This window comes from Dama dama, chromosome 14 (assembly GCF_033118175.1).
Source record: "Dama dama isolate Ldn47 chromosome 14, ASM3311817v1, whole genome shotgun sequence".
Taxonomy (NCBI): domain Eukaryota; kingdom Metazoa; phylum Chordata; class Mammalia; order Artiodactyla; family Cervidae; genus Dama; species Dama dama.
Genome location: NC_083694.1, coordinates 48,101,421 through 48,116,319, shown reverse-complemented (window position 1 = coordinate 48,116,319; position 14,899 = coordinate 48,101,421). Strand labels below are relative to the sequence as shown.

The 14,899-nt window shown below is 49.4% G+C and overlaps 2 protein-coding genes across 7 annotated transcripts; both read right to left on the bottom strand.

The window, feature by feature from the left end:
- On the bottom strand, positions 1–5,152 carry AURKAIP1 (aurora kinase A interacting protein 1). Of its 2 annotated transcripts, none has more exons than XM_061160616.1 (4): positions 5,002–5,152; positions 4,558–4,647; positions 264–709; positions 1–170 (listed from the first exon to the last, which is right to left on the bottom strand). In XM_061160616.1, the coding sequence occupies exons 2-4, from the start codon at positions 4,607–4,609 to the stop codon at positions 69–71; spliced, it is 600 nt and encodes a 199-aa protein (XP_061016599.1). In that variant the 5' UTR covers positions 4,610–4,647; positions 5,002–5,152; the 3' UTR covers positions 1–68. The 2 variants fall into 2 exon arrangements, with proteins under 2 accessions (XP_061016599.1, XP_061016600.1); XM_061160617.1 differs by lacking the exon at positions 5,002–5,152 and adding an exon at positions 4,862–4,996.
- Positions 5,153–6,711: 1,559 nt separating this feature from the next.
- On the bottom strand, positions 6,712–14,899 carry CCNL2 (cyclin L2). 5 transcript variants are annotated; one of them, XM_061160610.1, is made up of 11 exons: positions 14,566–14,894; positions 14,018–14,092; positions 13,627–13,736; positions 12,730–12,850; positions 11,723–11,787; positions 9,157–9,256; positions 8,871–8,975; positions 8,645–8,786; positions 8,048–8,159; positions 7,875–7,967; positions 6,712–7,730 (listed from the first exon to the last, which is right to left on the bottom strand). In XM_061160610.1, the coding sequence occupies exons 1-11, from the start codon at positions 14,848–14,850 to the stop codon at positions 7,376–7,378; spliced, it is 1,563 nt and encodes a 520-aa protein (XP_061016593.1). In that variant the 5' UTR covers positions 14,851–14,894; the 3' UTR covers positions 6,712–7,375. The 5 variants fall into 5 exon arrangements, 4 of the variants coding, with proteins under 4 accessions (XP_061016593.1, XP_061016594.1, XP_061016595.1 ...); XM_061160611.1 differs by having other exon boundaries at positions 14,535–14,657; XM_061160612.1 differs by lacking the exons at positions 11,723–11,787; positions 12,730–12,850; positions 13,627–13,736; positions 14,018–14,092; positions 14,566–14,894 and adding an exon at positions 11,021–11,123.

The following is a 14,899-nucleotide window of genomic DNA, read 5'->3' as shown; positions in this document are numbered from 1 at the left end:
GAGTTTCCAGAGCATTTATTATCGTCAGGCATCAGCAGTCACGGGGGTGGGAGACAGAGACTGGAGACTCATTTGCCCTTCAGGTAGATCTTGGGGGTCTGCCAGCCTGGGGGGGCTTCCTTCAGGCCTGCCTTCTGCCAGATGCGCCTCAGATCTCTCTCGAACTTCATCTGTGAGGGCAGAGGGAGTGACCACAAATAGGTCCGTGGCATAGCCACGTGCCCCAGCCACCCCACGTAGCTGCAGCCAAGGGCCACACTCACCTGCTTCCGTTTCAGACGTGCTTCCCTGACTTTCCGCCGCAGGAACCGGGTCCTCTTGACCAGCTTGCGGTACTTATGATGATTCATCTTCCGCCGGCGGATCTTGAGCACGTTTCTGCACTGCATCTGGGGCGCATCCCAGACGTCCTTACCGCCCTGCTCGACCCCTTCGCCCACCTGACTGGGCGGACACTCATAGAGTTGGGCTGGAGACACAGTCCCTGGTACCCCAGTGTCCAGTCTGGGTAGGAGGTAGCGAATGGTCAGCCAGCTCTCCAGGGGGCTGATGGACATCTTCCTTGGGACCAGCATCTCCTCAAGTTCCACGTGGACCCGCCTGCCAGGGAGAGAGGCAACCCTACTTGGGCCTGTTGGCTTCGTGCTATAGCAAGGCCTGCAGGCATGCCTGCCTAGCACCCCTAAGACAGGCCAGGGTCCATGGCAGCCTGCAGGAGACAAGAGAGCACAGTTAATTACTGCTTGTGGGGCTACATGACCTACACAGCCATGGGGCCTGTGGAGCAGAACCCCCTGAAGCCCTGCTGACATCCTCAGGCCAAGACTCGCCTTCTGTGACATCTGGATGTCTACAGGGTTGTCTGCTCTCATCCATCAGAGGGCAGACAGAATGAAAACTACAAGCACAGAAAACTAACCAAACTGATCACATGGATTACAGACTTGTCTAATTCAGTGAAACTAAGAAGAAGCTGTGGTACATATACACCATGGAATATTACTCAGCCGTTAAAAAGAATTCATTTGAACCAGTCCTAATGAGATGGATGAAACTGGAGCCCCTTATACAGAGTGAAGTAAGCCAGAAAGATAAACAACATTACAGCATACTAACACATATATATGGAATTTAGAAAGATGGTAACGATAACCCTATATGCAAAACAGAAAAAGAGACACAGAAATACAGAACAGACTTTTGAACTCTGTGGGAGAATGTGAGGGTGGGATGTTTCAAAAGAACAGCATGTATACTATCTATGGTGAAACAGATCACCAGCCCAGGTGGGATGCATGAGACAAGTGCTCGGGCCTGGTGCACTGGGAAGACCCAGAGGAATCGGGTGGAGAGGGAGGTGGGAGGGGGGATCGGGATGGGGAATACGTGTAAATCTATGGCTGATTCATATCAATGTATGACAAAACCCACTGAAATGTTGTGAAGTAATTAGCCTCCAACTAATAAAAAAAAAAAAAAAAGAAACTAAGAGCCATGCCGTGTAGGGCCACCTAAGACAGACGGGTCATGGTGGAGAGTTCTGACAAAACATGGCCACTGGAGAAGGGAATGGCAAACCACTTCAGTATTCTTATCTTGAGAACCCCATGAACAGTATGAAAAGACAAAAAGATAGAACACTAAAAAATGAACTCCCCAGGTCAGGAGGTGCCTGATAGGTTACTGGAGAAGAACAGAGAGAAAGCTCCAGAAGGAATGAAGAAGCTAAGACAAAATGGAAACAACGCCCAGGTGTGGATATATCTGGTGATGAAAGTTAAGTCCAATGCTATAGAGAACAATATTGCACAGGAACCTGGAATATTAGGTCCACGAATCAAAGTAAACTGGAAGTGGTCAAATAGGAGATGGCAAGAGTGAACATCGACATTTTTGGAATCAGTGAACTAAAATGGACCGGAATAGGAGAATTTAATTCAGATGACCATTATTTCTACCACTGTGGGCAAGAATCCCTTAAAGGAAACAGAGTAGCCCTCACAGTCAACTAAAGAGTCCGAAATGCAATACTTGGATGCAATCTCAAAAATGAAAGAATGATCTCTGTTTGTTTCTAAGGCAAACCATTCAGTATTACAGTAATCCAAGGCTATGCCCCAATCACTAATGCCAAAGAAGCTGAAGTTGAATGGTTCTATAAAGACCTACATGATCTTCTAGAACTAGCAACAAAAAAAGATGTCCTTTTCATCATAGGGGACTGGAATGCAAAAGTAGGAAGTCAAGAGATACCTGAAGTAACAGGCAAGTTTGGCCTGGGAGTACAAAATAAAGCAGGGCAAAGGCTAACAGAGTTTTGCCAAGAGAACACGCTGGTCATAGCAAACACCCGCATCCAACAACACAAAAAATGACTCTACACATGGACATCACCAGATGGTCTATACCGAAATCACATTGACTATATTCTTTGCAGCTGAAGATGGAGTAGTTCTATACAGTCAGTAAAAACAAGACTGGGAACTGACTGTGGCTCAGATCATGAACTCCTTATTGCCAAATTCAGATTTAAATGGAAAAAAGTAGGGAAAGGGAAAACCACTAGACTATTCAGGTATAACTTAAATCAAACCCCTTATGATTATACAGTGGAAGTGACAAATAGATTCAAGGGATTAGAGTTGATAGAGCATCTGAAGAACTATGGACAGAGGTTCGTAACACTGTACAGAAGACAGTGATTAAGACCATCCCCAGGAAATAAATGCAAAAAAGCAAATGGTTGTCTGAGGAGGCCTTGCAAATAGCTGAGAAAAGAAGAGAAGCAAAAGGCAAAGGAGAAAAGGAAAGATATACCCATCTGATAATGCAGAGTTCCAAAGAACAGCAAGGAGATATAAAAAAACCTACCTCAGTGATCAATGAAAAGAAATAGAGGAAAGCAATAGAATGGGAAAGACTAGAGAACTCTTCAAGAAAATTAGAGATACCAAAGGAACATTTCATGCAAAGATAGGCACAATAAAGGACAGAAATGGTATGGACCTAACAAAAACATAAGATATTAAGAAGAGGTGGCAAGAATACCCAGAAGAGACCTTCAGTCAGTTCAGTTCAGTCGCTCAGTCATGTTCGACTGTTTGCGACCCCATGGACTGCAGCACGCCAGGCTTCCCTGTCCATCACAAACTCCCGGAGCTTGCTCAAACTTATATCCATCAAGTCGGTGATGCCATCCAACCATCTCATCCTCTGTCGTCCCCTTCTCTTCTTGCCTTCAATCTTTCCCAGCATCAGGGTCTTTTCCAATGAGGCAGCTCTTCACATCAGGTGGTCAAAATTTTGGAGTTTCAGCTTCAGCATCAGTCCTTTCAATGAATATTCAGGACTGATTTCCTTTAGGATGGACTGGTTGGATCTCCTTGCTGTCCAAGGGACTCTGAAGAGTCTTCTCCAACACCACAGTTCAAATGCATCAATTCTTCAGCACTCAGCTTTCTTTATAGTCCAACTCTCATAGCCCTACATGACTACTGGAAAAACCATAGCTTTGACTAGATGGACCTTTGTCGGCAAAGTAATTGCCTCTGCTTTTTTTTTTTTTTTTTGCCTCTGCTTTTTAAAATGCTGTCTCGGTTTGACATAGCTTTCATTTCAAGGAGCAAGTGTCTTTTAATTTCATGGCTGCAGTCACCATCTGCAGTGACTTTGGAGCCCAAGAAAATAAAGTCTGTCACTGTTTCCATTGTTTCCCCATCTATTTGCCATGAAGTGATGGGACCAGATGCCATGATCTTCGTTTTCTGAATGTTGAGTTTTAAGTGAACTTTTTCACTCTCCTCTTTCACTTTCATCAGGAGGCTCTTTAGTTCTTCTTTGATTTCTGCCATAAGGGTGGTGTCATCTGCATATCTGAAGTTATTGATATTTCTTCCAGGAATCTTGATTCCAGCTTGTGCTTCATCCAGCCCAGCATTCTGCATGATGTACTCTGCAAACCTTGACAGCGTATTAAAAAGCAGAGACATTACTTTGTCAACAAAGGTCTGTCTAGTCAAAGCTATGGTTTTTCCAGTAGTAATGTATGGATGTGAGATTTGGACCATAAAGAAAGCTGAGTGCGGAAGAATTGATGCTATTGAACTGTGGTGCTAGAGAAGACTCTTGAGAGTCCCCTGGACTGCAAGAAGATCAAACCAGTCAATCCTAAAGGAAATTCTGGAAGGACTGATGCTGAAGCACCAATATTTTGGCCACCTGACGTGAAAAGCTGACTCACTGGAAAAGACCTTGATGCTGGGACAGGTTGAAGGCAGAAGAGGATGACAGAGAAAGAGATGGTTGGATGGCACACCGACATGAGTTTGAGCAAGCTCGGGGAGATGGTGAAGGACAGGGAAGCCTGGCATGCTGCAGTCCATGGGGGTCAGAAAGAGTCCGACAGGACTGAGCGACTGAACAACAACAGGGCAGTTTGTGTGGCCTGGCCCCGCCTTCAGGTGGTGAGGAACAGCAGCGCAGGTAACAGAGTTGCTAACTCCATACTCCTAACCCAGGTGTGTATCTCGTCCATCTCCCCCCCACGGGGCTTCTTACCTGCCCTGGGAACAGCCCTGAGCAGCTGGGAAGTCAGGCGCATCAGAAACATGGTCTGTGCGTGGCTGTGGCCCCAGGCGATCAGCGGAGCTGGAACACAGGTGTGCGCAGAGGTCACTCTGGGGGTCCTGGTCTCGTTCGGATTCTCACACCCGGTCTCCCTAGCCACCCTCTCCCACCACGAGGATGCCACTTCGAGTACAGCTTCCTCCCTCAAAACCTCTGCCTCCGAGGGTCCCCAGCAGCGCGACTCTGGGCAGGTACTGGCCGTCCCTGAGCCTCAGCTTCACCCCAAGTCTCCCACCTCGCAGGTTGTGTCTACGATCGGGTCTCGGGCCCCGAGCCCCAGCCAGCCGCGGCCTCCTGGGCTGTCCGTGGAGCCCGCTCGCCGGGTGCTCACACAGACCCTGCCCAGACACCGCAAGGAAGTTCGATAAACCATACCTTCGCCTCGCTCAAGCACTTCCGGTCTGTTCCTAAGGCCGCCCCAGCCCGAGCGCAGCCGCCTGCGTGTTTTCACGCCCAGCTCCCCCTAGCGCCCCTCTGCGCCCCACTCCCAGTCGTCGCAGGTCCGGCCGGACCCAGAAAGCGACTGTTTCCGGCCGAAGGAACCGCCCCCCGTGCCCAGCCCCTCCCACAGCTCGCCGACTCCACCTGTCCCTCGCGGAGGCTAGAAAACTACACTTACCACAATCCCAAGGGTGTTCCCTCTGCGCCTGCGTGGCTCGAACTCTGGTCGCTCCCCGACAGTCAAGAGTCAGTCGCCCCGGGAAGCCGGAAATGGCGTTTTCCCAGCGACGGAAGAAGAGTTTGCGGGGGCGACGGAAGTGGCCCTAACTACTGCAGATGCCGGGGCGGGAGCCGGACTCGGAGCAACTCGTCTTGAGGGACGTTGTCTTCACCCCCGAGCCCGCCTCTTGGGGCGGGAAAGGTGGTAGACAGGTGCCAGGCGTTGGGCTAGAGCCGGGGCGTCGTCAGGAGTGACTTGGGTGTCTCGGACCCGCCACCCCTCCGCTTTGGCTTGCAGCCTCCGCTCTGCCAGTCTGGATAAGCAAAGGACGTCCCGCATGTACCGTGGGATAGATAGTACGACGCTTTTTGCATGGGTGGAGTATATTCCTTCCTTAAAGCAAACAGGCTCCTATGTTGTGTCCATGAGAAGTTTCTGTCTGAAAACCAGAAGCAGCATGGGGTTGAGCTAAGACCCAGTGTTGTTCCTCAGGGTAAGGGGCTCAAAGGGCCCACATAACCCGTGTAACACACAAAGGCTCTGTTGTCATGAGGTTGGCTAGGATGGACAGGATCCCCAGAATGGACCTGAAGGAGCTCCTGCTGGGACAAGGATGTATGTAGGGAGTCTCCTTGTCCTCCTGAGGCTTGCCCTGTTGAGGGTCTTCCAGTAAGTCTTAGTACGAAATGGCCAGGCCTAGCAACCCCCAGGCCCCAACTTAGCTAAGCAGGGAGTAGAGGATAGGCCAATGGGAGGGCAAAACTGCAGGATCTGGGCCCAGCTCTATAACTTAGTCACCAGAGGATTTACCCTTCAGCCTGAGGCACAGCTTCTAGTTCCCAGGTTGAAAGATCTCTGAACACATCCAGGAGCCTACCTCTCAGCCTCCGCAGGTTTTTATGGTTTGGTTCTAAGAGTGAGCCACCTGGACCCTGGATGTTGACCTTGCTGCTTTCACACCTTGGCTGTACTGACTTCAGGCACCTTTCTCCAGGCCACTGTCACCAGGAAGGGTGTGCCTTCCACCCATGAAGTGCCAGTCTGGAGAGAGCCAACATGGGGCATAGACAGGCCCCCCGAGTGCCTTTGATCTACACAGAGTGCACGCAGCACTTGGAGACAGCCCTGACCCACCCTGCTCTCCAGTACCACTGAGCTGTCCTCACCCATTCCCACAGAGGACCCCTCCAGGGTGATGCTCTTTGTCCTTTGCAAACCCTCCATTTACCCTGCTGGCAGCAGACAGCTCAGAGCGCTCACAAACCCTCAGAGAGGAGCAGATGCACAGAATTCAGTACAAAACCCAACACTGTAATCAGATCAGAGAGGGGACCAGATCAGAGAGGGGAGCGCAGACACACTGCTAGATTGGTGCTGCAGGCTCTGCAGGGAAGCAAACAATGAGAATGACAAATGACAATCCCTTTAACTTTCCAAATGTCCTGAGTAGAGAGAATTTATTTATTAACAACGTAAAATGCATATATAGGAAACTTCTCTAGGAGCTGGTGGCCTGCACTCAGCATCACACAGATAAAAATATACGACTTTCAACACAGATCTAAATACCTTCACATTTTAAAAATCAGAATTCTCTACACAAGTTTTAAGCTGACAGTTCAAGTTCTCAGTTTTCATATATAGCTTTAACTCGTATTAAACACGTTTATTTACAACGCGGACAGAGTAAGGGGCTATTAAGGCCATTTTCTCATTGTGAAACACTGCAAAATACATACATAGTATAACCTAATATAGGCAAAGGTTCGAAAAGTCACTTTCTTGGTTTAACGTAATTAAGTATGGGTTCGGGGGTGAACAGACAGCCTGTCGTAGCACCAAACCCCGCTGCTGGGACACGTGCCCCGCCTTCACATCTAGCAGGGCTGCTGCTGAGGCGCTGGGCAAGAGCCGGGGGCCGGGCCCAGGTCAGATGAAAGGGCACCTTGCCAGCCTCTCCATGCCATCTCCAAATTCATCACACGGTCCAGAGTCAACAATTATACCCAGAAAGGGTCACACCCCAGGGCCAGCAGCAGGTGTGGACACCGAGGGCCAAAGCACAGTCCTCCGGGGACCCCCACCCCTTCACCTCCGGTGCCTGCTATGCCCAGGGTGGTCCCGCTCATAGCGATGGCCTGTTCGCTCGTAAGACCGGGAACGCTCCCGTCGCTGGTCTCTATAGTAATGACTTTTTTTCTTGTATTTTCCAGAAGTATCCGCCCGCTCCCGTGAGCGGCTCCGAGAGCGGGAGGAGCTCCGGCTCCGGGACTTGTGTGGCTTCTGGGCAGAGTACTTGCAGTCCTTGGATCTCCGGTAGCTCCGCACCTTGGAGCCTTTGTAGGGGGCGCCCCGGTGGGCCTGTCGTGGTGGGGAGTCACTCCGGCTCCGTGAGCGGCTCTGTGACTTGGATCCACCAGATGTGGAGCCACTGTCACTTTTCCTGTGAAGGAGACCACCAGGCAGGTGACAACCCATCCCGACCATCTCAGGGTCAGGAGCAACTGTCCCCAAGGAGAGGCCACACCACTTCCCCAGGAAACATCCCGGTGCCTGCTGCAGCCCCATGCACCCAAGCAGCACACACCTTCTCTTAGGGGACGCGGAACGTGATGGGGACCTTGAGTAGCTCTGCTCGTGACTCCCGCTCCGACTTCGACTCCCCTGCCCTTTGGGCAAGCTGAGAATAGGGCAGAGAACAGTTGAGACCTCAAGTCTCTCTAGCCAACCCCAGTGCCATCTGGGCACGTGGATACTCACCCGTTCACCGGACTGTCTGCCTTGGTTTTCTTCACACCCTCCACTTTCCTCTTGGCGTTCTTCACAGAGAGTGGGGAAGGCTTGTTTCCTTTGCCTTCTTTGGGGGATTCCACTAGAATCAATCACAAGAAGTTACAACCCAACAACTGCTCTGGTGAGAAACGGGAAAGCCAAGCAAGGTGAGGCCACTCCCCAAGGGACTGCTGCTGCCAACTCTGACTTCTGGCTCCCAGCCCAGTTCAGGACCTCCAGATGCAGGAAGACCACCTGTCTCACTGGCCAGGCCTCTGGGACTGGGGACAGGCATCATGCTTAACTTTAGGATATAACAACAGGATCTACTCCTCCAGATTTATGAGACTTTCATCAAGGCAAACTACTTGGGTGGGCTGGGTAAGGAGAGCCATTTCAGGAGCCTGTCCATACCCCTTACTAATGAAAACACAAGAACGGACTTCATAGGAGCCCCTGCCTCACTTCAAAGATTATCTCCTGTTTGCTGAGGACTCTGGAGCCCTCAGGAGCGCTCAGACTAGCTGCAGATGTGATCCGAGAGAACTCAGGATGAGAGGGCCACCCCTGGGAGGAGACGCTTACCAGGCTTGGGGGCAGGCGAGAACCGCGATGCATTGTCCAGCACCTGGGTGCTGCCGGGCAGCAGGCCCTTGGCTTGTGCCTTCGCCTCGTCGAGGGCATGCCTGCGCTTCTCCACTTCACTCTCCAGGTGAGTCAGATCAACCTAGAAAAGCCAGAGTGCATGATTCAGACCAGATGCTTCCAGTCAAACACACAGGTGCACACGTTACACGAAAAGACACAGAACCTTTTTCCGAGTATACAGCTGCAGGATTTTTAAGCAGATTTCTTGAATTTCTTCTTCAGTTGCTCCAAACAAAAGAAACCAATGGGGACGATTGGGTAAAGGGATCTGTAAACACAGAGGCCATCACCATTAACCATTCTTCATAACCAACAAGATTCTCAGGGCAATAAAAACAAGCCTGATGGTCACCAACAAGTAGGCTTTTTATTGACACCAGTGAACATAACTTGAAGCATAGTACACAGTTTACTGAGGTTGGTGACTCCCCAGGTGGCCCCACACTGACCTCTAGCGTCCGGGCAGCGAGATAGATGCAGGCACAGGCGATGCTCTCAGGCTGGAACCTCACAAAAACATCTGTGCGAAGGCTGTCGTTCATGTAATTCCTAAAAACCAAACACAGGAAGAACTGAAACCGGTGGGGCACACACATGACACCCGTCTGCACTGTCGAGGTAAAGTCACTACTCCACTAACTAGTCTACAGCCAGGACTTAAGAGCTAGACAGTCCTGTGATTCTCACAAGTTCATGGAGAAACATCCCAACTGCTTTTTCTGAATACAGGATAGGAAGATAGGGAAACTACTGAAAAAAATCTTTTAAAGCTGGCTGAATGTCAGAGTACATGTTGCTATGAAAGAGAACCAACTTTAACTTTACTTTTCCCTCTCAACCTTTGGCCTGCTCTCATGCAAAACACAGTGCCTCAGAAAGATGTCTACTGTGGCAGTTCAACATATTTGATTAAGAAAATTTAAATGCTCAAAATCCATAGTGCAGAGAAACATGCAAACTCAAATGAACGGGCTGAGCACAAAGCCTGCGAGGGCCTTTCTGAGACAAGTCGTCCTCTTGCACTCCTTTTCCGGGAAGAGGTACTCGTGGCGTGGCTTCTTCCACACGGGAGTCCACTTGACAAGGGGGAAAAACTCCCTTAGGTACATGGGAACGTCATGCAGAGGGCTCAGTGCCCAAAGGGAAATCCTCTTCTCAGGTTTATCAAAGAACCGTTTCCAAATTGTCCCATTTCAATAAGGAGTCTTAAAATGAACATTCATAAAATCAGATAAAAGCAACAAAATACTACAAGTTTCATCACAATCAGTACATTTTAAAAAAATATCGTATTAGAAGATATAAAAATACAAAACATTTGCATTTCTTAAAAGGTTAGAATTCTAATGTTGGCTACATTTTCAGCAATTTCATTTAGATATGTTTCTCTAAGATTTAAAAGACCAAAAATCAAACCTCACATTAATTTTATCAATATTGCAAAAACACAAGAAAACAGAAAATATTGCAGAGATTCATTGCACAAGAGAACAGTTGAACAGTTCATACATTCATTGCTTCTAACATACCCCAATGATAGCAGGCTACACCCACGGGGGCAGCCAAGTCATGCTGCGGCCTAACTGATGCACCCCCCACCCTGGTTATCTCTGCCCCAAATCCTGGAGAAGGTGACTTACAAACCCATGGAGAGCTTTCTCAGTGATAAATTCTACATCTGCCCACTAGGAGCACCTGGCTCTTAAGACCTTGCTCCAGGTACCCAGAGGGGACCAAAAAAACCTTATGTGATGAAGCCAAGGCCATATGTCCCGAGAGTTGCAAGTAAACAGTTCAAACATTTAATAAACACAACCATCAGTAACTATTTCATTCTAATAAAAAAACATTTAGTACTCAGTTATAATATCATTAAACCATTAACTTTTATGTCCTTAAAAAAAACAAATGTCCTCAAAACATATATTTAAAGTTACTATTTTTAAAATTTTACAATATAAACAGTGTCCATGGAATGATTTAAAGATGCACACCTTTTACAAAAATGTGTCAACCCTTAGCTGCTGAAAAGAGCAACTTCAGGACTTCCAGAAATAAATAACACCACCCCACACTACAGTCTCAACTCCCACCAGCCAGTTTTCACAGCATCCCCTAGTTTGCTTTTTTTAAGAGAAAGGTACTGCATCTTTATTGCACAGGTAGAGCAGTTTCAAATGGACAAAATTTAAGTCAAGACAGTTATCAACTCTAATCAATACAATTACCAAGCACGACAGAGGATTAACAAGAAGCACAACCGTCAGAGAACCACAGCAGCAGTGGGCCAGCACTAGACTATCGTGCGCATACCACCATCTAGAGCCAGCCTTCGGTGGAGAGCCTGCACGGGGTTGGCTGAGGACGGCCGCTGTCCCCGCACCGAAGCGCTTGGACAGGAGAGGAGAAGTCTTAGTCACTTACCCTCAGAGGCTACCCTTTGATTGAAAGAGTACAGAAAAGAAAAGTCAAAATAGGTTCTCCATTAGCACAGCACAGCACCAGACAATTCAGGCAGCAAAAACATGACCCTTACAGACCTAACTCTGTGGGAAAGCACCCAGCACTGAACTGTTACTTCAGGCTTCACTTCTAGTATATTAGCACATTGTTAAAATCAGTCCCCAAATTGTAGGAAGGCCCTACACCCCCTCTTCCTCCCATACGATTTACTTAATTGAGGCAGTAAGCAGCAAGTTCACATTAGGTATGAAACCACTAAGTCCACACTGCCAGCTGTGGGAAAGATCCCGACGTGCCTAGTCAACAGCCCCCAAAGGGAAGCCCGCCGACTGCTCTCCTGGGGGGTGGGGGGGATGGGTCACCTTACCGTTCCACCAGTGCCTGATATTTTGGGAATCTGGTTGGAATTTACATGGCAGGAACACTGGGCACTTGGACAACTCCAGCCCACAAGCAAGTCATGGGACCGACTACCCACTGCCCAGGTGTCTCAAATCAACATACTCCTGCACTGCCCTGGCTGGTCTCATATAACAAGGAAGGTCAACTCACCATGAAGTCTGGACCAGGTGTTGGTTACGCTCACACTCTAACACCTGAAGGTACATAACGATTATCTGGAAGATACGGGTCAGGCAGTTATTACCGAGAACCTTGAGAACCCAGAATTCAGATTTTGAGGGCGTCCATGCAGCAAACAAGAGCCTCGTGCTAGATCCCAGGGTTGGCTCCGGTCACACGCCCAGTGCACAGTTCAGCTGGAGGGGAGTTTTTGCTGACGTGCCTGCTCCCTGCTTTTGAGCCAGGCACCAGGGAAGCACAGGAGGACCTAGCTGCACTGAGCTTCTTGCGGCCAGGACTCAGGCTCATTCTCATCTTCAACACATTCTCCGCCAGTGAGAGTAGCCTGCCTGGAACGTTTCTGTACCCCAGCCGCTAACTTATACAAAGCATGGCGTGAGAATACTTTCAGCAAATGAAGAAAAAGCTCTTAAATCTATGGTGAATTATTTAACAAGATTCTGAGATAATGCCAGAAAGTCACACAAGTGAGAAAGAAGCTATGAGGAAACCCCCAATAAAAAGGGGACAGAGAGAGATGAAAACAGCACTCTGCATTTGAGGGGAACATGGAAGATATGTGTGCTATCATATGCTCAACTGATACACGCTGCAAAACTCTCCTCCTTCACTTCCAAATAAACGGTTCAGAATTCTTCCAATCCCCCCATAAAAGAAAATAAAGTTATTACTTAAGCAGCTTTAGAAAATCAGCTGTTGAGAAAGAAACAGTAAACTGACAGATTTCATTCTTACAAGTTCTTATCACTATTTCTGAAAGCCCAAACTAAAAACAGATAACTTCCACCTCTAAAAAATATACTAGTAAAATTAACATAATATGAGCAGGCTGATGACAAAACAGTTATCTTTCACAATACAGGTATAAACTGGAAAACCAAATCAGGGACACATTTAATCCTTTGGAGTTCCCAATCTGGGTAGGAATGCAGCAGTCACTTTGGTGGGCCCACGTGGCAGCTGGGCCTCATACCCACCTTGTGAGGGTGCTTCACGTGGACGCAGAAACCCAGCTCCTTGAGAACTCGCCTTTCCGCCTTTATAATTTGATTCTTTAAGTTAACGTAATCTTGATCCAAGAGTAGAGGCACAGGTTTTCTACAAAGACAAAACACACAGTCTGCATAAGAATCAAACAAAACAGAGTCTATCAAATCCCACAGTTACCTCCAGTAACAATCTACCATACACACAACACAGATGGAGTCAGGAAGTTCACTTCCTTTAACCAGCAAAACCACAAAGTCTTCCTCAAACCCCATGCTAACCTACTTATGCCTCCTCAAAATAACCCTCTCCCTGTTTTCCTTACAGACGATAAACGTGGACTGAAGAGAGGAGGGTCTCACCATCTCATCGCACAAGGACTACACGTCCTTTGTTGGGCTCAAGACATAAGCAGATGCGCTGTGGATGAATGGAAATCCAAAGAACCCACAAAAGCACGATGCTTAAACAGCCAAAACTGTGTTTCACAAAGGACCTCCATTACCTGGAGCATTGGAAAGCCTGGGCCAAGGATGCTTCTAAATACCCTACAATACACATGAAATTCCCCACAACAAAGCCTCATCCAGCCCAAAATGTAAACAGTGCTGAGGTTGAGAACCAGCTCCAGAGCATCCAGGCTGACCAAACAGCCTGGTGAGCAACCAGGAAACCGATGTCAGCCAGACAACAGCCACAGTCCCCTTCCTGCTGACAATGGTTCCTTCACTAATTAACAGAATCTGAAGGGTACCTCCCAGCTGTCAGGCCTCCTTCTGGGCACAAGTGTAAAACCTCACACCCTAAATTTTGTCCCAAAAACTAGTGTAACTGAATAACTGCGAAAATATGGAGGCAGATGTCTATGACAGCGCTGATGGACTCACTTTTTCTCTCGCAGATGTCGAAGGCGATGAAACACGTTGATAACGTCCCGTATTCGCCTTGGAGCCTCTTCTATCTTGGAGGCCAGGTGAACACAGGCCATTGACACGTGCTGAAATGTAAGCAACGGGACAGAGATTCCTTCTAAGGACCAGTCTCCAACAGCTGAAGAACGGCGCTTAAGAGCAGAGGAGATACACCGGGAGAAAAAGGCCACTTGGGAGAGACCCCTCTACAGCACAGGTGGCTTCCCAACACACCCCACCCCAAATACACCGAGCATTACAATTGCCAAGGCCAGCACTCCTTCCTCTGAGAGACCGGCAACACCACAAACCCAGGTTTCCTGTCAGCACGTTTCTGTGGGGAAGAAAGACGGGGAGGAAGTCTCACCTCCATGGAATGCTTCACAAAGGACTTGGTGTAGAAGAACCGCTGGAACAACACCTGCCCGGTAGCCATGGCCACCTGCACAAGAGAAAGATTCCATCCTTTTCAACTGCCCACTTCATGGGTCTCGAATTAAACCACTGGGTTTCGCGAAACTCCTGATTAAGAACCAGAAGCTGAAACGTTTTCTGCATCCACAAAAGTTCTTTGCATCCCGCTGCCTCGCCTCCTTTATCACCTCTGGTGGGCTGCAGCAGGGGCTCTCCGGCCTTGGGTAGGCGCTGGGCCCAGGTCCCGAGTGGGGACACGAACGGGGTGGGAGCTGGGTTGTCGGTGAGAATAAGGAAAATGATCTGAGCCGGGTACCCGACGTCAGTAAGGAGTGGGGTTGGGATCCGGGTAGGGGGTCATTGCTGGGCCCGGATTCCGGGCAGGGACACGAAGCGAGCTCCGGGTCCGATTCCGGCCTCGCCGCCAACAAAGGGCCTGGCAGCCTTCCCGGAGCGGGCGCGGCGGTTACCTCGGCCCGAGGCTCGCGGCAGCTCCCTCACCTGCGGCAGGCGTAGCAGGATGCCGGCCGCCTGGATGAGCTCGCAGCCCACCACGCGGAGGTCGGTTTCCGTGTCGGTGTCGAGGCCACTCGACATGGACGGCGTGAAGCGGAGCTTGTCGTCGGGCAGAAGGCAGTTCTCCAGGGTGATGAGCACCCCGGAGTACAGCCGGTCCCCGATCAGCACCCCTTGTGACCCGGGGGCTGTGCCTCCAGAGCCCGGCGTGCCAGCCGCTACCGCGGGGGCCGTCGACCCTGAAGCCCCGGTCCCGGCCGCCGCCGCCATTTTGTGCCGCCGACTCCCTCTCTGGCTCCTTCCCGGCAGGGCGGCTCCT

Excerpts from the sequence above, each read along its gene's own strand:
- AURKAIP1 (XM_061160616.1), bottom strand. The coding sequence starts at position 4,609 with ATGTTTCTGATGCGCCTGACTTCCCAGCTGCTCAGGGCTGTTCCCAGG. Across the intron at positions 710-4,557 it reads CAGGGCTGTTCCCAGGGCAG|GCTGCCATGGACCCTGGCCT; the intron begins GTAAGAAGCCCC and ends TGTCTCCTGCAG. Across the intron at positions 171-263 it reads CACGTCTGAAACGGAAGCAG|ATGAAGTTCGAGAGAGATCT; the intron begins GTGAGTGTGGCC and ends CTGCCCTCACAG.
- CCNL2 (XM_061160610.1), bottom strand. The coding sequence starts at position 14,850 with ATGGCGGCGGCGGCCGGGACCGGGGCTTCAGGGTCGACGGCCCCCGCG. Across the intron at positions 14,093-14,565 it reads TCCTGCTACGCCTGCCGCAG|GTGGCCATGGCTACCGGGCA; the intron begins GTGAGGGAGCTG and ends TCTCTTGTGCAG. Across the intron at positions 8,787-8,870 it reads AGCTGTATACTCGGAAAAAG|GTTGATCTGACTCACCTGGA; the intron begins GTTCTGTGTCTT and ends TGGCTTTTCTAG.